This window comes from Callorhinus ursinus, unplaced genomic scaffold, assembly GCF_003265705.2.
Source record: "Callorhinus ursinus isolate GAN/ISIS: 27379988/994484 unplaced genomic scaffold, GSC_fseal_2.0 scaffold8, whole genome shotgun sequence".
NCBI lineage: Eukaryota > Metazoa > Chordata > Mammalia > Carnivora > Otariidae > Callorhinus > Callorhinus ursinus.
Genome location: NW_027397070.1, coordinates 9215664 through 9241129, shown reverse-complemented (window position 1 = coordinate 9241129; position 25466 = coordinate 9215664). Strand labels below are relative to the sequence as shown.

The following is a 25466-nucleotide window of genomic DNA, read 5'->3' as shown; positions in this document are numbered from 1 at the left end:
ACACACAGAAACAGAAAAAAATTTTTCTGAGCTACCATTTCACCAAGACTAGCAATATTTGGGGCACCTGGGTGGCTCAGTCAGTTAAGCATTTGCCTTCGGCTCAGGTTATGATCCCAGGGTCCCGGAATCAAGCCCCAGGTCGGGCTCTCTGCTCAACAAAAAGCCTGCTTCTCCCTCTCCCTCTGTCTTCTGCTCCACCTGCTTGTGCTCTATCAAATAAATTCAAAACATCTTAAAAAATAAAAAAGACTAGCAATATTTAACATGAAGGAATCAACCCCTTTTTAACTATTCTTTTCATCCTTTGATCCCTTATTACATAGTTGCTTCACACTGACTTAAGACTCAAAGCTTTGGCTGAAATGATAACCAACTTAAAAGATCCCCACACCTAAAAATTATCTACCTTCCCATCCACTGAATCTTCCCTGTTTCCTCCCTTCTTTAAGGAAGATGGGGTCTCTCCTCCATGGTAACCAAGTGCCCTAATAAAAATTATTTTTAAAAATGTCTTACTGGCTCTTACTTCAATAAGGCTGCCTAAACACACATGATTATCTCTCTTCTGTCCAAATTCCCATTGAAATAACAAGAGAAGAAATGGTTTAAATCTAAATAAAAAACATAACCACACTAGAAAACAAAAAAGGATGCCATTAGCAGACAAGAGTTTTCACAAACTCTAGATCCATGATTCTCAAACATTAGCATGCATCAAAATCATCTATAGGGCTGGTTGAAACACAGATTCGAGCTAATATAACATTGTATGTTGAATACACTTTAATAAAAAATTGAATTAAATTAAATCAGGGAAATCCAAATCAAAACCTCAATGAGATATCACCTCACACCAGTCAGAATGGCTAAAATTAACAAGTCAGGAAATGACAGATGTTGGCGAGGATGTGAAGAAAGGGGAACCCTCCTACACTGTTGGTGAGAATTCAAGCTGGTGCAGCCACTCTGGAAAACAGTATGGAGGTTCTTCAAAAAGTTGAAAATAGAGCTACCATATGATCCAGCAATTGCACTACTGGGTATTTACCCCAAAGATACAAATGCAGGGATTCGAAAGGGTACGTGCACCCCTATGTTTATAGCAGCAATGGCCACAATAGCCAAACTGTGGAAAAAGCCAAGATGTCCATCAACAGAAGAATGGATAAAGAAGATGTGGTATATATACACAATGGAATATTATGCAGCCATCAAAACGAATGAAATCTTGCCATTTGCAACAATGTGGATGGAACTGGAGGATGTTAGGCTGAGTGAAATAAGTCAATCAGAGAAAGACATGTATCATATGACCTCACTGATATGAGGAATTCTTAATCTCAGGAAACAAACTGAGGGTTGCTGGAGTGGTGGGCGTGGGAGGCATGGGGCAGCTTGGTGATAGACATTGGGGAGCACATGTGCTATGGTGAGCGCTGTGAATTGTACAAGACTATTGAATCACAGATCTGTACCTCTGAAACAAATAATACATTATATGTTTAAAAAAAAAAGAAGCGGATGAAGAAGATAGCAGGAGGGGAAGAATGAAGGGGAGGAAATCGGAGGGGGAGATGAACCATGAGACGATGGACTCTGAAAAACAAACTGAGGGTTCTAAAGGGGAGGGGGGTGGGAGGATGGGTTAGCCTGGTGATGGGTATTAAAGAAGGCACGTTCTGCATGGAGCACTGGGTGTTATATGCAAATAATGAATATCATGGAACACTACATCAAAAACTAATGATGTAATGTATGCTGATTAACATAATAATAAAAAATAAAATAAAATAAATTAAATCAAATTAAAAATAGGTTGTATAAAAAACACACAGACTGCAGGATTCCACCCTCATGGATTCTGATTCATTAGGTTTAGGATGGGCTCAAGATTTTGTATGTCTAACAAGTTCCCAGATGATGATGATTCTGCTGGTCTGAGGACCACATTATAAGAACCACCATGCTAAGTAAACAGAGATCACTAAAAGGAACAATTTTTTTATAAATTTTAATTAGCATCCTCAGAGAGATTCAAACGAATGATACAGCCATTGTTTTTCCAGTATTTGTAAAATAACAAAGAGTTCTAGAAACCTGGAAAACATAGAATTCCTGAATTTAAAAATAAAAATCAAAGGGCTAAATAACAACTAAAACCCAACAAAGCAGTGTGGAAAACAGTCTAAGACATCTTCCAAAACATACAGCAAAAGACAAAGAGATGGAGATTATGAGAGACAAATCAACAAGCATAAAGGGTTAATAGCTATCTAATAGGTTTCTGGAGACAGAACAAACATACCACTTAAGTAATCAAGGAAGAAATTTCAAACCTTGATACCGCCTGGCTAATCTCCAACCAGGTAAAAAATTTTAAAGTCAACAATTGGACGCATATTTGTGACATTTCTAAACTTAAAAGACATAAAGAAAACTCTAAAAGCTTTGAGGGGAAAAACAGGTTATTACAAAGCAATATGAATCAGACTAGCATCAAACATTTCATTAGCATGAGAGAAGAAAAAGGAATGTTGTTTACAAGGTTCAGAGATGCAATTATTTTGAACCTGGAATTCTACATCTAGTCAAATCAAATACAAAGGCAAAATAAAGACATCTTTGGAAATTTAAGAACTAAGAAAACTGAATTCCCATCCATATTTATTTCCTACTTCTACTGTGAGAAGTTATCACAGAACTCCAAAATGGGTTTCAATGAGCTAAAATTAAGGTGTTGGCAGAATTACATATCTTTTGGAAGCTCTAAGGAAGAATCCATTTCCTTGCCTTCTCTACCTTCTAAACGCTGCCTGAATTCTTTGACCCCTTCCATTTTCATCATTATCATTAGATGTACTCAGTACTTAAAGATTTCTTAGTTCCTTAAAGAAATGCAAAGGACTACAGCTACACTATATAGCCCCTGACAGAATAAATGAAAAATATGCTCTTTATCATTTCCTTAAAAAACATTTTAATCAATTAATATTTTTATTAATAAACACCTACCGAATCATTCGCTGCTAGTGCAAGTGCAAGGTTCACTGTAAGAAACAAAAAAAGTAATCAAATTTAGTAACTTTCTTCTACTAAAATTCAGTTTGCCTTCTAATATTTTCAAGGTAATAACCAAAGCACAGAAATTTTTTAATGTATCTCCTTTACTTATAAAAAACAAAGACATGGAGAGAATACAGAAAGTAAAAAAGACAAAAAAGAGTAACATTCCAACATAAGCAATAGATGCCTGTCCTACAATTAACAGTTTAAACGATTCATTTTTATAACCTGCTATAATTTTGTTTAAATAATCTACTTAGTTTTTAAAAAACAATGTTACTGGTATATATAGTTCAATTATTTTCAAAAACATTTTGCCTAAAAAATATATACCTTTTAATAAATAAAAATATATATGATCCTATTGCCTTTTAAAAATAAATGCTGATAGGGCGCCTGGGTGGCTCAGTTGGTTAAGCGACTGCCTTCAGCTCAGGTCATGATCCTGGAGTCCCGGGATGGAGTCCCACATCGGGCTCCCTGCTCAGCAGGGAGTCTGCTTCTCCCTCCGACCCTCTTCCCTCTCGTGCTCTCTATCTCTCATTCTCTCTCTCAAATAAATAAAATCTTTAAAAAATAAATAAATAAAATAAATAAATGCTGATAATGCAGGAATTCCAAATACCTAACTCACAAATACCTGCGTATGAAAGGCTGGACCACTCTGCAGAGGAAAGGGAAGAGGGTCAAAGGTAAGGCAGTAAAACATGTTCCCAAAACTGCTATTGCTAGTGAATCCTTCTTTACAGAAGGAAAGTAGTCCCAAAACCACCTTGAGCCCAGCAATAGAGATATGCTACATCTGAGATGAAGAGAGGTCCAAAGGTAACAAATTTCCAAGACTGATAAGTAGACTTTCATACTGTGAATCACATTTATTTAATAGAACAATGTTATAAATGATGCTGAGATTATTTCCTTTAAAGTAGTTAAGAGCAGGGGCACCTGGGTGGCTCAGTCGTTAAGCATCTGCCTTTGGCTCAGGTCATGATCCCAGGGTCCTGGGATCGAGCCCCGCATCAGGCTCCCTGTTCAGCGGGAAGCCTGCCTCTCCCCATCCCACTGCCCCTGCTTCCGTTCCCTATCTCACTGTCTCTCTCTGTCAAATAAATAAACAAAATCTTTAAAAAAATAAATAAATAAAGTAGTTAAGAGCATAAATTTTCAAAGTAGACCTGGTTTCAAAGTAAATCCTAGTTCTACCACCTTCTATTATATAACCTTGAGTAAGATATTTTACCCTTAAATCTATTTTCCTCCTCTATAAAATGGGGATAATTCCTATTTCATAACTGTTGTGAGAATTAAATGAAATACTGATATAAAGTACTTAGCCTAGGACATGTCACTTGACAAATTAATTTTTATAAATTATCAAATAATTCTGAATTTCAGGTATATCATAGGTTAAACCATCTAACTATTAAGCAGAAACTTTTAAGAGACTACTTCATTTCAGTGTTAGGGTCTTCTCACATTTATACAATGGAATCACAGAGCATGTTTGTATTAACCATGTATCATCATTCTAACTGAAAAAAATTTCTAGCATACATATTCAAATGGGAAGAATTCTGAGATAGTTTGGAACATATATATAGTCCCAAACATGTATGTAATGTGTCTATATGTGTGTGTGTGTGTGTGTGTGTGTGTGTGTGTATGAAAGAAATATAATACCAACAGAGTCACACAGAAACAACTTATTTCTAAGACTTATGTATGCAAATAGAGCTGTCAGAAAGAAGTAAAGGCCAGTTCTTTGGGACAGATGGTTTAATGCTAACAAAAAAAGCAAGGAAGGGGCATTTACTGAAACACCTACTATGTGTCACAACTGCATATTTTGTCATAGATTTTCCTATTTAAATGCTGTCACATTCCATGACAATAGAAGACCGCTAACCAAATACAAAAACAATGTTTTAAACAAGTACTAGCCTACAGACCCAACAAATTATACAGCATAAAACTCGAAGAACTTAGGGATATCATCATGAAAATATTCTCCATCTTTAACCAGTCCAAGTAATCACAGAGCATGCAAAGGAATTTCCATTACTGAAAACAAATAAATGTACTCTGAATTTTCAAAAAACAAGAAGAGGTGGATTCTACAGACTAAAACCTTCTAAATTTTAAAAACAAAATATTAAGTAGATGGATTGTAGGCCCTTAGGAAAGAAAGTAAAAATGTGTAGCATATAGCATTAATTCATTAGGAATAATCACTAATCATTTTTTAATAATAATACAGTATCAAACAGTAATATTATAGGTCCATTAGAACTATAATACTTGGTAAATCTTATTTTCTTCAAAACATCTGAAAAACTCTTCCACAATTACCTTCGGGTCAAAATGAGAAAAAAAATTAAGCTAATAAATTATATAGCTGGATTTGTAGCTGGTTGTACAACCATAAAACTGCTATACTGGGAAATTATTAAAAATGGCTTTTTAAGTGAAGACACAAGACCTTTAGTCACAGAACTCTGTACTATGCCTTCTTGTTTCAAAATGTCATTGATTTCAATGGAACTGAAGAATTTTAAGGTACATATATCCCCCAACTTTAGGTTAACAGTCTGGGGAAAAAACTGTAATTTAAAAGATCTTGTCAATCTAGAACTACATGAAAATCGACAAATAAAATACAATCGTCATTTTTTAAAAATCTCCTGCAGAAAAGATAGACTAGATAAGACCTGAATTAGCAGCCGTTCCTATTGAAATGACTGAAAATTAAATACAAGGCAATAACAAGATAAGAGTGTTTTATGACTCCAGGAGCGCCTGGGTGGTGCAGTCAGTTAAGAGACGGGCTCTTGATTTGGGATCAGGTTGTAATCTCAGGGTTGTGAGGTTGAGCCCTGAGTCGGGCTCTGCACTTAGTGAAGAGTCGCTTGCGATTCTCTCCTTTCAGTCTGCCCCTGCTGCTCATGCTCTCTTTCTCTAAAATAAATATATCTTTTAAAAAAAAAGGGGGGGTGTTTTATGACTCCAAATTAATAATATAAGCTACTTCCGTTGTGCAGGATTGGAAGAAGGGAAGTCATTACCCTTTTACATTATTAACCTGTAATAAGAAATTTCTGTGGTTCCTGGGTAGCTCAGTTGGTTAGGCTCTTGATTTTGGCTTGGGTCCTGACCTCAGGGCCCTAGGATAGAGTGTGGCATCAGGCTCCATGCTCAGCAGGGAATCTGCTTGAGGATAATCTCTCTCCTTCTCCCTCTGCCCCTCTCTTTCTCTCTCTCTCTCTCTCTCTCTCTCTCTCTCACAAATAAATAAATAAATCTTTAAAAAATTTTGAAAATTTCTTTTGAAAAATTGGGGGACTATCTGGTTATTAGTCTTGGATGGTAACTCTTTTATATCTGGTGGTATGTCTCCTATGAATCTGAAAGCAGCATTTCAGTCACAATGAAATCTACAATCAATTAAAAAGAGCCACCAAAAAATTCTCTGCTCCAGTATTATTATTATAAAAGATATAAAGATTAGATGATATTTTAAACAATTAAAACAATGTTAAACCTTCACAAATTTTCAAATATTTGATCAACGCTGATTTTATGAATGTTGAAAATTATATTATGGTTAAATGAAAAAAGGCCACAATAACATAAAAAGTCTCCTTGCAACTGTGTAGCTATATGTACATTGACAGACTGGGAAAGAATATCAAAGAACAAGTAATTTAGTGTTAAAGTTACTAAACGTTTAAGAAATAATAACAGCAACCAAATATTGAGCACTTACTATGTAGGAGACACTGGGCTAAGTGGTTAGCTTATTTAATTTACATGGCCACCCTATGAAAAAGGTTATCGTCATTGCCATTTTACAGTTAAGTAAACTGAAGATCTGATGGGCAATCTGATGGGGAATCTGACCTCCTTTTCCTCAGTTAAGGAGTCAAAGACCTGGCTATATACTTAGTTTTTTCAAACTGCTAATCTAAGTTCCTAATCACTACCAACTCCTGACACTACGGAATTTTACAAATAACTCTTTAAAAATCGAAACTATAATTTTAATGCTGTGCACTTGCCAGTTGGCATAAATTCCTAATTGAGATCAGAATATCTTATAATACCTGCTGTAGTAGACTTTCCAACTCCACCTTTTCCAGAAGCCACAACTATAACTTGCTTTACACCTTCTATTGGTTTCTGCTTTGGAAGTCCTCGGGACATGATTTGTGCTCTTCTTTGTTTTAGGGTCTCACTGTCAGCACCAGATAACTTAAAAAAAAAAAAAAAAAGTCTTAAAATAAGCCATCTCCATTATCATTCTGTTAAAGTAAAAATTCGGAGTTTGTAATAGGGCTTTCTTTTCTAGGTTAATTCTGCTGATCTCCATTTGTTAGGTCCTTTGTACCATCTACCTACTGCTATTGATCACAATCGTGGAAATACACTGTTTAAGCTGAAATTTATCTGCCAGGATACGCAGACGTTAAAAATGTAAAGTAAATAAACTGATTCTTTATGGAGTTAAATCCTCCACGTGTTTCCTTCTTTTTAACCTATTTTCTAAATAAACTAAAAGAGAAAACAATGCACAAGTCACACATCCATGTTCTAGACATCTGTTTCATTTCCCGCCACGCCTCGGCCTGGTCCTTCTGGGGGCCTGCTTGGAAAGTGGGGACGTCCAGCCAACTGGGGTCTCACTTTGCCGCCGAGTAGGCGGAGGCCCGTTAAGGTCTGAGGCGAGTCCACAGCAAGAGGTTATGCCGGGGCCCCTGCGGCCCTGCCGCCCCAGCATCTCCGTCCCTTCCGCCTCCCCCTGTCCAGCAGCACCACGAACCTGGCGCCGACAAACCAACACTCGGCTTCCCGCAAGCGGTACACTGGCCCCGCCACCACCCCGAAGCGATACCCCGCCAAAAATCAACAAACGCTGCCAACACCCCATAGCTCGGAACACTGCTTTAAGCCCAGCCCGGAAACCGTCGCGGCCGTCGTAGGGTGATGACATCACGTAGTAACGCTCAGCTTCCTCTCCCTAGAGACGAGCCGCCTTTGAGTTTCTTCAGCCCGGCAACCCAATTTGTTAATGCAGTCCGGTTCGTAGCCAGGTACAAATATTTTACAGAGTTTAATCAAATATTTGTGAAGCGTTTTTCACATACCTCATCCGTTTGGCCCTGACAGAAATCCTCGGGTAGGTAGATACGAGACTCTTACTAGTATCCTCTTTTCAGTAGTAAGAAATGAGACTTAAAGTTTAGAGACTTGACTGAAAAGAAGTAGGAAATGGTAGAATTTGGGAAAATGACTCCAGGTTCTCAACTGCGCAGAATATGGTAACTTAAACATTCCCACTGTTAAGAATTTTGCCTTACCCCCACCCTGCCCGCGTGATCTACAATAATAGTGTATAATATATATATACATAATCAGAAATAGCTAAATCAGAAAGCAGGTCTAATTAAGGAAGTTTTGCTCAAGAAGAAAGTTAAGTGAGACAAAGCTTGAGGGAGAAGGTGGAATTGATTTTGGTATGAGGAATGAAGTATTCCTACCTCCAAAGCAGATGAGAGCAAAGGAAGTAGCTGTACAAGAGAAAGCTAGAAAGCTGATACAGAAACCCAGACCCAGCAAAAGGATCAGTTAGGGTATAGGTTGACTTGCTCTCACATATTCTCCATAATATTTTCTAAGGTTGATTTTAATTTCTTTTATTTGCTTCTTATCTGTAGAAAATTTGTTGTATAATCATTCAGTTTGTTTTGCTCTACTCTGTTCTTTAATTTTCTTGTCTTTACTACAGGCATAACATTTCAATCTCAAATAGTTATTGTAAGGGTTAGATTTTTCCAACAAGTACATTTAATTAAATAAGCTCTGAAAAAAATTCAGTTCCTTGCTTTTTCTCCCCCAATCTCACATTATTGCTTCCTTTGGCTTATCACTTTCTTGTTTTGCAATATGTTTTCTCAGTTAATTTTATCAATTTTTATCTCCTCAATTTTTATAAATTATAAACCAAAACAATAGGTATAAGGAGAATGACTATCAGAATAATCCATTCACTAAACAAGAAATGCTGAATATCTGTTTCTGTCCAGGTAGCTTTTCAAGTTCTTCTAGACTTATAAAGATATTTACTGAGCAACTACTATGCACCAAGTACTACCCTAATCATAGGGTTGTCAACCCTGGACCAGATATAATCCCTCCATTCAAGAACTTTACCAACCAGTGTGAGAGACAGAATAAGTTAACTGACAGTTCAGCATGGTGTGATACGCATAGGAAAAAAGCACTGAGAGATACAGAATTACAAAGAAGGGGCACCCACATCATTAAGGGAATCAGGGAAGGCTTCTGGATAGGCTAACATCTAAGTTGAATCCTTAATGTGGGTAATGTGTAGGCATCAGCTGTGAGAAGAGCTAGAGGGTTGTGCAGAGGTAAGAAATGAACTGGTAAGAACTTCAAATGATCTTCAAGTCTTGCAAATAGAGTGTAAGCAGGATGGTGCAGAGATGAGGATGGAAGTTGGCAAAGATGAAGGGTGCATAGATCAAAAAAGACTTAATATATCATTTAAAGGAATTTGGACTTTACCCTAAGGGAACCACAGAAGGGTTTAAAGTGAGAAAATAACATAATTAGATTTGTGTTTTAGAAATACTACTGATTACCAGGTAAAAAAAATGGTTGGGAGAGGTGTGACCAGAGTTAGGGAGATAGGAGGTTATTGTAGTAATTAATCCAAGAGAAATGTTTGCTTATAAAATAGATAATACCTACCTATAGGGTTGTTGCAAGGTTAAATTTAAAATAATGCATGTAGAAAATAAATAAATAATAAATATTAAAATAAAATAATTCATGTAGAATACCTATCACAAAGTACACATATTCAATAAATGTTAGCTATTGTGATGCTTATTGGTTATGTAGAGGTTTATGACATGGGCAACTAGATAAATGGCACTGACATTCTCTGAGAGATAACGTAAAGGGAGGAACAAGTAATATTTTTGTTTGTAGAATGAACAAATCATTAACTTGATTTACCCTTTCAGCAGATAGGATATCAGGAGAATCGTAGAGATGTCCATTATTTCTTCTCCAGCAACCACTGCCACAAACACACACACACACACACACACACACACACCCATGGCTCCTTCTTAAAAGAATATTCTCCCTTTGCTCCTAAGAATTTCTAAGCCATTTGACCCCATCCCATGGTCACTAATTGGGTTAAAGACTGACACACAAACAAAGTTGGACCAATTAGATTCTTTCTATATAAAACTTTAAAATAAGAGATGTTACTCAATCTTAGTTTGCATTGGAACTGGTAAGGCTGAAGGGACTAATTTCTTCTTTGTGCACAGAGAAGCAGAAAAAGCTAATGCCAACAGAGAAGAATAAAGTAGACCATAAGAGATCATGTGTGCAGAGAGGGAGTGCACTGATTCATAATAGCTTTCCCATTCCTGATTCTAGTCCATAGTGAGGTTCAAGCTATACTTCCTATTCCTAGATCCATGAGATATACCTACAGCCATCCAATAAATTCTCTTTCTGCCTTGGCCTAATTTGGATGTGTTTCTATGTACTTATAACTATGGTAAGATATGTTTCATAATATTTATCAAGACTTCCCCCTATAACTCCTTGTACCTTATATAGCCCTTTCCCATTTTGATAAACTATGTGGCATCATTTTATGATACATAAAAATATTAGAGAAAAGAAATTATTTTCTTGGTTTTCAATTTTGAAAATTGGGACCTTTAAGGAGAATGGGGAAAGCTCTGGCAAAGACAATACCTTTGGGAGAACAACATGATACAAAAACATGATTTCTTACTTATATAAGTTAGGATTACATTGGCTGCAAGTAGCAGAAAACTCTATCATTGTCTTAAATAAGTAGGGATGTATTAGTCTCATGTGAAAATTTCATTAGTAGACTGTTCAGATCTGATACAGTGGCTCCACTGTGTTATTATGTACCAAATTCATTCTTTTGGTTCCATCATCTTGTTGTCCTTATTTTGTCCTCAAGATGGTGGCTGCACCTCCAGGCATCAAGGCTATGTTCCACACAGGAAAAGAGGAGAATGACAAAGATAAAAATGTTTCTCTAGTATGTTTGCCCTTTTGGCGGCGTGTGGGGGGAGGGAAGCCACATACACACCAGACTGGCTAGAACCAGGTCACATGACCCCCCTAAAAGCAAGAGAAGCTGAGAAATCAAGCATTTACATATCTTTAACCTATAGATTAGAGGAAAGCAATGGGAAAAAAAAGATTGGAAATCGATATTGACTAAGCCAACTCAATATCTGTCCTAGAAAGACTATATAAAATTTTGTGGGATTATGGGGAATCAAGACAGTTAGAAGCAGGGGCACCTGGGTGGCTCAGATGGTTGGGCGTCTGCCTTCGGCTCGGGTCGTGATCCCAGGGTCCTAGGATCGAGTCCCGCATCCAGCTCCCTATTCCTTGGGAGCCTGCTTCTCCCTCTGCTTCTCTCTCTCTCCCTCTGTCTCTCATGAATAAATAAAATCTTTAAAAAAAAAAAAAGACAGGAGCAAAGTGAGAACTTAGATATTCACAAGTTCTTAAGCCAGATATTGGTAGTTGGATAGCCCAAGAACATTCTCAACCCCCAATTTCCTTGCACCATACAACTATAAATGATAGAAATCCAAATACTTGCTAATCTAGACATAGTTTCACTTGCTAATTCTAGACATAGTTCTTGGCATGTACGGTATAGTTCTGGACAATGTGGTGTAAGGGAAATTTTCTGGGGGGGCTTCTGAGAAAGCTTTTGCTATAAAATAGAATATAACTGATGCTACTCCTTTTTCCCATCTTAACCATGGATATGACTGACACCTGGATGTGTGGCCGTCATCTGGTGAACATGAGAATCACAACGGTGACAGATACAATGACAGCCAACAGCTAAGGGTAATGAAGTGGAAATATGTCAGGAAGATGAATTCTTGTTCATATAGTTAACCTATTGCGCCAGTACTGAACTGCATCTCCAGAGCTCTTGTTGTGTGAGATAATTAATTGTTTTAACCACTGTTGGTTGGGATTTTTGTTATTTGAAGTTAAAATTATCAGTACCTATTACAGATTCGAAGAAAGAACCTGATACACTGTGACTACCTCTCTCTTACTGAATCTCAGTAAAGAGGGGGACATCAGAGCCCCAAATCAGTGTAAGGGATGTAAGAACAACAGAATCAATGCCCCTATTACCAGTGTAGTGGCAGGACCATAGAATAAAAACAGTTAAGTGTTGTGTGTGGACAGACAGTCTGAGAGAGCTCCTGCAAGAGTGGTTGAGAGAAAGTTGGTCTTTAAGAGAACTTAAGGTCAAGAATAAGGGAAGACTTGGCAACAATCTGCATGGTTAAGTATGTGGCATCTCAATCAATGCTGGTATAAATAGATAAAGACCTTGAGGATTAAAGGTCACATCACTATGTGGCCATCTGGACACTACATAGGCTCAGTCCTGGTTTCTACCACCCCAAGAGCAATGAATAAATAAGTACTGTTCAAAACAGACAGGATTCTTTTGAATGTCTCCTAACTATGAATAGGGTAATACTTTGTATTATTTTCTAGAAAGCATGTATTTGTGTCTGCTAGATTCCCTCCCTCCACCCCCAAAAAAGATCCTCAGGTGACCACGGACAATCTGAAAATTCAGATTCCCACACAGAAGCAGTGCCTGCCTCATCCGCTGTCCATAAGCCTCACTTATCAGCTGAGAACATGCTTCATTCCTTTGCTCAACTCACTAAGGAAAAAGAGAGTGTTATGAACAGTTTTCTGTCTCTTAAATATACTAACTAAAGCTTAGAAACTAGTACCAATTCCTTCAGTTTAAGGTTCTTGTCTTCAACTGAACCTTTTATCCTGCGCAAAGGGCTCGCTGAAATGAAAATCTCACCCCTTCAATGGACCTGTCTAAATGACAGCCCCATTAATTGCCCTTACTTTGTCCTTTGGTGTGATTTGTTTCCAAATATCTCTGCTCATGACTAAACATGAAACTGTCTCTTACCTATATCTAATACAAATTTTCACATTGAAATGTAAAGTATTTCTACTTAGGTAAATAGCTTCTCAGTGAGTCAGTCTCTGTAGGAAACCTCATCTAGGAAGGTTTCCCCATCAAAGACTTTCAGTACCTTAGCTCACGTAAACTAAGATGCTGTCAAAGAAACTCCCCATTCTTATTTTTAAAAAATTACATAAAGTAAATGTATGTATATTCTTAGACTAGATAAGCTTCTGACAAAAGGCCTCCCACTGACTAAAAATCCACCTCTAGAATGAGACAGGATGGGTTTCTAAATGCGAATATTCAAAGCTGGATAAATCATGGGTGATTTGGCATTTGAATTTCTGATTTATAAGATTGAACTGAATCCTTGGACAAAGGTCACAGGGCTCGAGTTATAGCTGAATATATTCTCTATTTACTGTTTAAGGCTTCAAAGAAGATCCTGTCCTGAAATAGAAGCCACACAATCAGAATTTAGAAAAAGTATTGTCACCCAAGACAAATACTTGCTACACACAGGGCCTTAGTATTCTTGTGCTTTTGCTTTTTTATTTCATTTTCTCCAAGTACCAAACGTATTCATTCAGCCAAGTCCTTCCTACCCTTCAATTCTATCCTAGAGATTAGAAGACTTAAGTCTCTACAAGACTTTGCTAAAACCTTACTTCATTCTGTATTCAGAAGAGAATCTTCCTGTGTACTTTAGAGAACACACCAAGGACAATGACAAAGCAGAGCCCCATCAAGATACCAAACCTTCACATCAGCTAATGTGAAGTTCTATTTTCTTCAGGGAAAAGGAGATAATATAGATTTTTGTCTGTTGTATGCTGCTACCAAAATGTGAAGATGTCCTCTATAATCATGTGGCTTACATAATATCTTAGACTACTTGGTGTTCTGATACCAAATCTTTTCAATTCATTTAATAATCTTTTCTATTTAGGATTTATTAACCATATGTACAGTTATTACACATGATATAAATATTGCAGCAAAAAATTTGTTCAATCCACTTATAAAAGTGAAAAGCTCCTACCAAACCACTATAATCTCTCAAAATACATCTGCATGCTGATTTAGAGCAATTCCTATTAGAGGCCATCTACTAACAATAACACAACAATTTAAACACTATTGAAATGACAATTACCAATCTCTTCCATCTCAGGCTTTTCTAGTTTTTGCTAGTCTTTAAAACAGATAAAAACATTTTTGCATAGAAAATATTCATTTGGGGCATAATTATTCTAAGTAGTTTAAAACTGGTATTTTGATTTGATTAGGAATATAAAGAGCTCTTTTAATTACCAGAAGTTCTGTCAATTACTCAAAGTCAAAGACTTTATTATATTAATGCCACATTGAATCTCTCTTGCAAATTTCTAATCATGTGCAAGAATTAGGGTTTTATTAAACTGAGGCTATTTATGTGAGGGAACATGCTGGCAATGTGCTGTTAAGAATGACATTTTTAATAGATATCAGTTACCAGTATAACAAAATGAACACCATTTGCTGATGCAGTACACTGTTTGCTGATGAAATGTATATACATATATTTTTCTCTAATGCTTTTCTGAAGTACAACTATTTGCCACTTTTCTGGGGCCTGATGTAGGGCTACCTCATATCATATTTGACAGTACTGGACAAATAGGAGAATAGCGGAAGAAGAAAATAATGTGCTTAGTAGTTGGTACTTATTAGTTTGTGATGCTGTATAGTTAACAGGAAATTCTGTTAAGCCAATCTCACCAATTCCTTCTGGATTATAGAATTAATTGAGAATGATTTCTTAGGGGGAACCTCTCTCTTTTTAGCTTATGTTATATGTCACATTAATCAGTTTTTTTCCAACAGACTCTAAGATGGCCCAGAATGATCCTTGTCTCTTGGTATTCACACCTTTTTGTAATCTGCTCCCTTTTAGTGTGACCAGGACCTATAAATTGGTTCTAACCAAGAGAATACAACAACAGTGATAGAATGTCACTACTGTGATTACAATATGTAAGACTGTAACTTCTGGCTTTCTAGGGGACCTCCTGGCTGGCTTTGACAAAGCAAGCTGCCATGTTATGAACTGCCTATGGAAAAAGCCATGTGGCAACGAACAGGTGACAGCCGGCAAAGAACTGAGGCCCTCAGTCCAACAGCCTGAAAAGAACTGAATTTTGCCAATAACCACATTAGATTGGAAGTAGATCCTTCCCAGGTGCGCTTTCAAATGAGACTCCAGCCCTGGATGACCCCTTGTTTGCAGCCTTGTGAAAGATCCTGAGGGGCGCCTGGGCGGCTCAGTCGTTAAGCGTCTGCTTTCGGCTCAGGTCATGATCCCAGGGTCCTGGGATCAAGTCCTGATGGGGCTCCCTGCTTGGCAGGAAGCCTGCTTCTCCCTCTCCCACTCCCCGTTTGTGTTCTTGCTCTCACTATCTCTCTCTCTGTCAAATAAATAAATAAAATCTTAAAAAAAAGAAAGAAAGAAAGAAAGAAAGATCCTGAAGCAAAGGACTCACTTAAGTTGTGTTCCCAGATTCCTGACCCATAGAAACCATGAGATAATAAATGTGTGTTTTTGGAGCACCTGGGTGGCACAGTTGGTTAAGCATCCAACTCGGGGCGCCTGGGTGGCTCAGTCGTTAAGCGTCTGCCTTCGGCTCAGGTCATGATAGCAGGGGCCTGGGATCGAGCCCCACATCAGACTCCCTGCTCAGTGGGAAGCCTGCTTCCCCCTCTCCCACTCCCCCTGCTTGTGTTCCCTCTCTCACTGTGTCTCCCTCTGTCAAATAAATAAAAAACTCTTTAAAAAAAAAAAAAGCATCTAACTCTTGGTTTCCGCTCAGGTCGTGATCTCAGGGTAGTGAGATTGAGCCCCACATCAGGCTCTGAGTTCAGCTTGGAGTCTGCTTGAGATTCTCTCTCTCCCTCTCCTCCTCCCTCCTCCCCATCTTCTCTCTCTCACTCTCTCTCAAATTAATTTTTTTTTAAGTGTGTTGTTTAGGCTGCCAAGTTTATGGTAATTGGTCATGCAGCAATAGATAACTAATACTCACTAACCCAGATTTTAGTAATAATATAGTCAAGGTACAGTTTCTTTTTTTTTTTAAGGTTTAGTTTCTTGTAGGCAATTTTTTTAAATTATTAAGATATAATTGACATATAATGGCACTTTTTTGCCATATAAAAATATGCATATTTTGTTAAGAAATTAAATCCTTTGTGTATTTTGAACCTATGGTGAGAATTTTAAGTACTATTACTTGAGTATTAATAATTGTTACATTATGAAACCTCATAAAATAATATTTTAATATGAGATACTAGAGAATAGACACATGGAGGCAGTGAACTGAAGACTATCTTTGCTTCATAAATCAAGTTCTGTTTTTCTTAGTAACAACTGAACCCACCTTTTTTTCTTCTAAGTAGGCTCCATGCCCAACATGGGACTTGAATGCATGACCCTGAGATCAAGAGTCCCATGCTCTACCAACTAAGCCAGCCAGGTTTCCCCTTGAACCCACTTTTGGTAACAATTTCCCCTTCTAGTGAAAGAAAAATTAGTGTTACAGTTCTACTCCTTTTGCTCTTCTCTCAATGATCAAAATAGTTTCTCTTCAGTTATGTAAGAAATTAGAGTTGCAATTTCATTATCTACATTAGCAGTTCATCATCATTCTTAAGTAATTGCACTAATCTGGATACAAGTATAAAGAAAACAATTTTTTGTACTTAATGTATAAATAAAAAGTAACACAAACAAGAATTTTCCAATGATATTCTAAATAACATCTAACTGCAAAGTTGTAAATCAGCCCAGTTGATGAAAGATGATTCAGTACACAAGATGCTGTCTACACCCCAGGAAAAATATAATAATGCCTATTAGAATCTTTGGAGAAAAACCAAGTCAATACTGCAGAGAATTCTGAAGAATTTATCTCTAAAAATATTTTCATAGACTCTCCATTGAGCCATATCTGTACAATTATTGTTATTTACTGAATTTTATATCTGAAAGATTTTCAAAGCATTTTCACACATACTATCCTTTCAGGTTTCACAACTGCCATGAGATTGACAGGGAAGTTATTATTGTCCCATTTCTAGATAAGCAAATGAAATATTGGAGATGTTGATTTATTTGTTTTAGGACAAATTGTTGAAAGCAAAATGGAAATACAGCTATCTCATTACCTTTATAGGAATATTGTTTAAAAAAAAAAAACAATATTCCATTTGGACCAGCTATCATAGGAGAAGCCCCTGGGCAAAATAGCACCACCTCTTTAGGAAGAAATCTAGATACCTACTTGACTAATTCAGTAGGCATTTCCACCTCTGAGCTTCCCATACAAATTTGGGCTTCACTAGCTTTAGTTAAAAGTAATTCATTTCAGAGACCCATAAACATATTTAATGGCATTCTCTTGAACTGCATTGAAATCACATTTTAATTTTTAAGGTATTCAAATTTTCATTAAAATATCATTCATGTCCCATTTATAATAGTTTATAATCCTCTGCCCTTCATAATTTTATCATTCCTTGAAATTCTTTCTCAAACCCTACTTCTTCCATTAAGCCTTCTCTGATAATTTCATCAAGTATTTATCTTCACCTTCCTTAACTGTTGTGAACATTTTGTTTAACAAAGCATGAATTTAAGGTGAAATTTGATTGCTTTCATTTTATATATTTAAGTTAGCAAAGCTAGCCTATTTCAGGTCTCTCTTATAAAACCTGCTCTCTGGTACAGTTCAGTATTGCCATAACACAGCCATATTTATTTAAAATGAAGCACAGTATTACTTCTATGTACATCCATACCACTTTATCCTAAAATCTATCCAATTTGGAATATTATTACATATTGCCTTTTACTGTTTTCTAATTGCATCTTCTCTTACACAGGACTCTATGGTATTTGAGGACCAGAGCTGTATCATAATGGTAATTTATATCATCTATACATAGCCTAGTGCCAGGCACATATAGGGGCATGGGAGTTACTGACTAGTTAGCTATTATCACAGGAATACATGGTGAGAAATATCAGTGGAGGGGCGCCTGGGTGGCTCAGTTGGTTAAGCATCTGCCTTCAGCTCAGGTGATGATCCTGGAGTCCCGGGATCAAGCCCCAAGTTGGGCTCCCTGCTCACTGGGGAGTCTGCTTCTCCCTCTCCCTCTGCTGCTTCCCCTGTCTGTGCTCTCTCTCTCTGTCAAATAATTAAATCTTAAAAAAAAAATATCAGTGGAGTAGAGAGGTTGAGAAGCCTGGAATACTGTCAGAACTCTGCTACTAAGTAGCTATCTGATCTTGGGCAAATCATGAAACTCTCTATTTCTTCATATACAACATGAAGAGATTAAACAATCTGTAGATTTACTTTCCAAGCTCATACTGAAGAGAACAAGGTTGTGTAACTTCACTTCTCCTAAAATAATTTAGAGAAAAATCAAGGCAAAATAGTTTAGAGATGCTGCAGACCAGAAAAAGCACAAAGTTTATTGCCTTCCTTAAATAGGACATAAATCAAAGAGTTATATAGGGGTTTTTCACATTTAGAATCACTAGTTCATCTTAGAAGCGGTTTCTATTCTGTTTCTTGGGACATAGATTTTTTTTTAAGATTTTGTTTATTTATTTGAGAGAGAGCATGAGAGGGGGAAGGGTCAGAGGGAGAACCAGACTCCCCGCTGAGCAGGGATCCCAATATGGGGACCCGATCCTGGCACTCCAGGATCATGACCTGAGCCAAAGGCAGCCGCTAAACCAACTGAGCCATCCAGGTGCCCGGGACCTAGATTTTTTACTTTTCATGCACCAGAGAGTCTGCAACTCTAACCCCAGGTTCTGCCAGAGAAATTACTGTCCAGAGTCCCTTCTAAGTAAACAATACAAAATGGAAGAAACAGATTATTATAGGCTCTCTTTTGGCCTAGATCATAGAAGACTGATTAGACCCTATTTTCCTTCTTGACAAAGTATTAAAATATGCCAACTTACGTAAATAACTATTTTCAAAAATATCAAAACTAGGGACACCTGGGTAGCTCAGTCAGTTAAGTGTCTGCCTTGGGCTCAGGTCTTGATCCCGGGGTCCTGGGATTGACTGAGTCCTGCATCAGGCTCCTTGCTGGGCAGGGAGCCTGCTTCTCCCACTGCCTGCTGCTCCCCCTGCTTGTGTGCTCGCTCTCTCTCTCTCTCTCTGACAAACAAAATATTTTTTTAAAAATGAGTGTATGTGTATATATATATGTATATATCTCAAAAATATCAGATGTTTCTTTCATCACGTCTAAATCATCAAAATCCCAGTCATAATCCCAATTAACAAGTTGACTCTAAAATTTATATGGAAATTCAAAGGACTTAAAATACTCAAAACACTCTTGAAAAAGAACAAAATCGGAAGGCTCACACTTTAAGACTTACAATAAACTACAGTAATCAAAACAGTGTAGTAATGGCATGAGGCTCAACAAATAGATTAATACAAGAGAGGGGCACCTGGGTGGCTCAGTCGTTAAGTGTCTGCCTTTGACTCAGGTCATGATCCCAGGGTCCTGTGATGGAGCCTCACATCGGGCTCCCTGCTCCGTGGGAAGCCTGCTTCTCCCTCTCCCACTCCCACTGCTTGTGTTCCCTCTCTCCCTGTCTCTCTCTCTGTGTCAAATAAATAAATAAATAAATTATTAATACAAGAGAATAGAGAGGACAGAAATAGATCCACACTTAAAGTTTTTTTTGTTCTTCAAAAAGGTGCCAAAGCATCCAATCAGGTAACGAAGATCTTTTCAACAGTGTTACTCAAATAACCCATGACTCTCACCCAACATCATCAAGGTTGACCATAAACCCATTGACTTAGGAGTAATCACAAATTTCTTAAATGGGCCATAGAATGCAATAGCCATTAAAGAAAAAATTGAAAAATTAGACTTGATCGAAATTTGTAACTTTTGCTCATCAAAAGACGCCATTAAAAAAAAAATGTATAGCCAAGGGGCGCCTGGATGGCTCAGTCACTTAAGAAGCTGACTCGTTTTGGGCTCAGGTCATGATCTCAGGCTCATGAGACTGAGCCCCCTGTCAGGCTCTGTCCTTAGTACAGAGTCTGCTTGAAATTCTCTCTTCCTCTCCCTCTGCCCCTCCTGCTCATGCACTCTCTATATAAAATAAAAAAATAAATCTTAAAAAAAAATGAATAGCTAGGCCACAGACAGAAAATAGTCACAAAACATGTATCTGATAAGGGCTGGTATCTAGAACTGCACTGCCCAATATGGTAGCCATTAGCCAATGTAGCTATTTCAATTTAATTAATTAAAATCAAATACAATTAAAAATACACTTCCTCATTTGCACTAGCCACTTTTCACAATAAATATATTGGATTATGCAGAAAATTCAACTGGACAGCCCTCATCTAGAATATAAAAGAAATACCACTACTCGCAATAAAAGACAATCCAATAGAAGATAGACAAAGTTTGAAAAGATGTTTCATAAAAGTAAAATAAGTACACAAATACAAGAAGCCAATAAGTACATGAAAAATGTACTGAACATAATCAGGGAAATGTAAATTAAAAAATTACAGGGATATATCAGTCACTACATACCAACTAGAATGTCTAAAATTTAAAGGAATGACAAAACCAAACATTGACAAGGCACTTTCTTATATTATTGAGGTAGATTTAAAATGGTATAACCACAGGCGCCTGGGTGGCTCAGTTGGTTAAGCGACTGCCTTCGGCTCAGGTCATGATCCTGGAGTCCCGGGATCGAGTCCCACATCAGGCTCCTTGCTCAGCAGGGAGTCTGCTTCTCCCTCTGACCCTCTTCCCTCTCGTGCTCTCTATCTCTCGTTCTTTCTCTCTCAAATAAATAAATAAAATCTTAGGGAAAAAAAGGGTATAACCACTTGGAAAAATAGTCTGACATTAGAAGACTTAAACATACACCTACCCTATGACCAGCAATTCTACTCCTGGGCATTTACCCAAGAAAAATGAAAACATGTCCCACAAAGACTCAAATGCAAGTGCTCATAACAGCTTCATTCATAAAAGCCCCAAACTGAAAATAGCCCAAATGTACATCAATAGAAGAACAGATTTTCAAATTGTGTATTTATAAATAAAAGGCAAGCAGAGGAACAAATGTGCAACAACATAGATAAATCTCAAAAACATTATGCTAGTGAAAGAAACCTAACACATGAAAGTACATACTGTATGATATCATTTATATGAAATTCTAGAACAGGCAAAACTAATCCATGGTAGAGAAAAAATTAGAACAGTCATTGCCTCTGGAGGAGGTGGAGGCAGGGATTATTTGGAAAGGGACATGAGGGAACTTTCTCAAGTGATGGCATGTTCTACATTGTCATAGTGGTTTGGGTTACCCATGCGTATGTGTCAAACTCAGCAAATACACACATAAGATTTGCACATGCTATTATATGTAAATTTTACATTTTAACAACTGTATTGAACTCTAGTTATTGATACATATGCTGAAGTATTTAGGGAGAAGTATAATGATATCTGCAATTTACTTTAAAATGCATCAAAAAATAAGATGGGTTTAAAAAGGGCACCTGGGTGGCTCAGTCGTTAAGCGTCCGCCTTCAGCTCAGGTCATGATCCCAGGGTCCTGGGATCGAGCCCTGCATCGGGCTCCCTGCTCCGCGGGAAGCCTACTTCTCCCTCTCCCTCTCCCCCTGCTTGTTTTCCCTCTCTCACTGTCTCTCTGTCAAATAAATAAAATCTTTACCAAAAAAATTTAAAAAAGAAATGATTAGATGGGCAGATATGTGGTAGAGCAATAGAGTAAAAAGTTAATAGTAAAATCTAGGTACTGTGAATAGATTGCACTGTAAAATTATTTCACTCTAAAATTCTTTCAACCCTGTTATATGTCTGAATTTTTCATAATAAAATGTTGGTGAGAAGAAAAGGTATCCCAGGGCTTCCAGAGATAGAATTCCAGTGTTATATCTCCAAAATACAAATTGAGACAAAAAATCATGAAGTCAAATCATGTTTTCTCTTGCTCTTTTCCATAGCTTCATCCTTCAGTTCCCTGAGCTTCACTTCTCTATCTCATATGAGATAATTCCATCCTCAGGAATTCTGAATGTTACTAAAAAGGAAACATTCAGGGTCCTTACAACTGCAATTTTTACTTAAAGCTCTGTTTTTATCTTCTGTACAAGAGAATGGACAAACTCTGATTTATAGTTTCCAGATCCTGGTAATCTCATCCAAATCAAAATGGGAATGAGCACTGACTGGTAATATTATTTCCAAAAATAAAGTTAAAACAGGACTCAGGAGAAAAGAAAATGGTTTAAAAGAATGTAGGTAACACCATTCTCCAATAAAAAGGAACCACTAATCCTTGGAGAAATGGCTGATGCTAGGATTGATGCAGGAAATACACAAGATGAGATTGGAGCATATGTAGTGCCAGAAAGTAAGGAAGTGCTTTTCAAAGAAAACAAAACAAAAATAACATAGTGATGGGAGTATGTCAAAGGGACAAAGGATCCAACTAAAATAGCTCCCAATGGCCAAAGCTGGAAAAACTTGAGCAGTAAAATAAATAAAGTACTGTTAAATTATAATCAAAAGTATAAAATATGTATAAAGCCATACTGATGTAAATCATGAATAAATAAATGTGGGGAAAGAGATAAATCTCTTTCCAAATTCCAATTCCAAATAATTTAATGTAGATGCTTCCCTCTCAAAGAGGTTGAGCATAACACTCCATACCTTAAGTGCACATAGTGACTTTCTTCCAAAGAGTACACTAGAAAAAGAGTGGAGAGGAAGAAACTCTACTCTGACAAACACTACCTCAGCCAGGTGATTAAAGTCAACATAAATGTGGTAAGTCATGTTGATAGTATGTAACTGCTGTGATATTAAAAAAAAAAAAATTGACTGGCTTTCATCCCTGGTTCCTGAGAGCAGACTCTGAAGTTCTTGGAATTTCCCAAGTAATAGAATCTTTGTCATCTATAAGCCCCTTGGACCACACCTGAGTTTATGCTAACAAAAGGACTTATGATGGAAGCTGGCTATGCCAGAGAGACCAACCATGTGATTAGAGTTGGGGCTTTCAGCCAAGCCCAACCTCCTCCATGGAGGGGAGGTATACTGGAGATTGAGTTCAATCACATGGCTAATGATTTAATCAATCGTGCCTATGTAATGAAACCCCAGTATAAACTCTGAACACCAAAGCTCAGGACCTTCCTGGATGGTGAACACATGCCATGCCAGAAGAGTGACACACCCTGATTCCATGGAAAAAGGGCATAAAACCTCTGTTTTATAGACTCTTTTTATAGCCTTTCGAATAAAACTGGAATTGTAAGTATATGCTTAAGTAAGTAAGCTCTTTCCCATTCTTGCTTGGGACTGTGCCCTTAATCCAGAATCTGTGCTAACTCCAGGTAGTTAGCATCAGAACTATATTGCAATATTGCAATACTCTTGATATGGTGTGATGAAAATGGCATTTTATCTCCATGGTCTTCCTCCCAAAACCATCACCCCAGTCTAACTGTGAGAAAAACATCACAGAAATCCCAGTTGAGGGACATTCTATAAAACAGCTAATTAGTACTCCTTAAAATTATCAAAGTCATCAAAAACAAAGAAAGTATGAGAAACTATCATAGCCAAGTAAGGAGACATGATGATTAAATACAATGTCATTAGGGCCGCCTGGGTGGCTCAGTCGGTTCAGGGTCTGCGTTTGGCTCAGGTCATGATTTCAGGGTCCTGGGATCGAGCCCCACGTCAGGCTCCCTGTTCAACGAGGAGCCTGCTTCTCCCTCTCCCTCTGCTGCTCCCCCTGCTTGTGCACGTGCTCGTGTGCTCTCTCTCTCTCTGTCAAATAAATTAAAATCTTTAAAATATATATAAATAAATAATAAAATATAAATATAATGTCATATCCTGGATAGGATCCTGGAACAGAAAAAGCATAATAGGTAAAAACTTAGGAATCCTAAATTAAGTATGGACTTTAAAAATAATTCATCAATACATGGTGCCTGGGTGGCTCAGTCAGTTAAGCATCCAGCTCTTGGTTTCAGCTCAGATCATGATTTCAGGGTGGTGGCACTGAGCCCCACTTTGGGCTCCACATTCAGTGGGGAGTCTGCTTCTCTCCCTCTCTCTTCCTCTGCCCCCCTCTCTCTCTAAAATAAATAAATCTTTAAATAATAATAGTAATAATGTATCAATATTGGTTCATTAATTGTGCAAAGGTGTAATGTACAAAGGTTAGATATTTGTAATAAGGAAAAGTGGGTGTGGAGTATATGAAAACACTGTACAATCTTTGCAACTTTTCCATAAATCTAAAACTATTCTAAAATTTAAAATTTATTTTAAAAAAGGAACATAGAAGAAAAATCAAAGTGGATATCTTATAACCTAGAAAACAATAATACATTAAATAAATCATTGGTTAGTGAAGCCCTATCAATTGACAAAGTTTAGTTGCTACTGTAGGCATCCAGGAATCTTAAGTCAATTCAACAAATTCTAAATGTAATACTTATTGAGCTCCCCTTCCAATTAAAAAAAAAAAACCTAATTGAACACACTTACTTATCTGCTCCCACCAAAAGGGGGGGAGTAAAAATTTTGTAAACCCATAAGAACAAAGAAAATGGAAGAGAAGATAATAAGTTATGTCAACATCTTCTTAGAAGATAGAAAGCAGATGAAACAGCAGCAACTGACCCAGGAGAGCAGAGTATTTGCTTTTATTTATTTTTTTTTTTACTTATTTATTTATCAGAGAGAGAGAGAGAGAGCACAAGCGGGGGGGGGGGTGAAGCAGCAGGCAGGGGAGCAGCAGGCTCCCCGCTGAGCACGGAGCCCGACGGGGGACTCAATCCTAGGACCCTGGGATCATGACCTGAGCAGAAGGCAGACGCTTAACCAACTGAGCCACCCAGGCATCCCGAGCATCTACTCTTAAACACTAGCAGAGAAGCTTATTTTGCTGGCAGAGTCAAAGAGAGCTTAGGACTTTGCGGCAGCAGGTATCATAAGAGGGAAGAGTTATGTATGGCCTGAAAATATTAGGATTTTTTGAAAGCCTGTACTGCAAGCTAAAGATCCCTAGGTTTACTTACTTATCACCCATGCAATTAGGCCATCATTCTTCATCCTCCACCATCCCCTTGTAGGATACTAGAACTAATCTTTCAAGAGAAAATCAACAATAGAGAGTCAGAAAAAAACAGACACAGTGAAGTGGGCCTAGGACTGGAAACAG

General features: G+C 37.4%; 2 protein-coding genes across 15 annotated transcripts in view; one reads left to right on the top strand and one right to left on the bottom strand.

Moving 5' to 3' along the window:
• Positions 1 to 8308, bottom strand: part of NUBPL (NUBP iron-sulfur cluster assembly factor, mitochondrial) — a 284107-nt gene extending 275799 nt beyond the window's left edge. For 7 of the 8 annotated variants that reach the window (XM_073895054.1, XM_073895055.1, XM_073895057.1 and 4 more), the window contains exons 1-3: positions 7883 to 8015; positions 7167 to 7314; positions 3016 to 3050 (exon numbers count right to left, since the gene is read on the bottom strand). In XM_073895054.1, coding sequence (XP_073751155.1) covers positions 3016 to 3050; positions 7167 to 7314; positions 7883 to 7990 — 291 coding nt within the window. In that variant the 5' untranslated portion in view covers positions 7991 to 8015. Of the gene's footprint in view, positions 1 to 3015; positions 3051 to 7166; positions 7315 to 7882; positions 8016 to 8207 lie in introns of those variants that run through there. The other variant, XM_073895058.1, reaches the window with a different exon arrangement.
• The window catches only part of GPR33 (G protein-coupled receptor 33), a 55675-nt gene continuing 38253 nt past the window's right edge, over positions 8045 to 25466 (top strand). For 4 of the 7 annotated variants that reach the window (XM_073895050.1, XM_025870198.2, XM_073895051.1 and 1 more), the window contains exon 1: positions 8045 to 8153. The gene's annotated coding sequence lies outside the window, so the exon portion shown is untranslated. Of the gene's footprint in view, positions 8240 to 15178; positions 15357 to 25466 lie in introns of all 7 variants that reach the window. The other 3 variants (XM_073895046.1, XM_073895048.1, XM_073895049.1) reach the window with 3 other exon arrangements.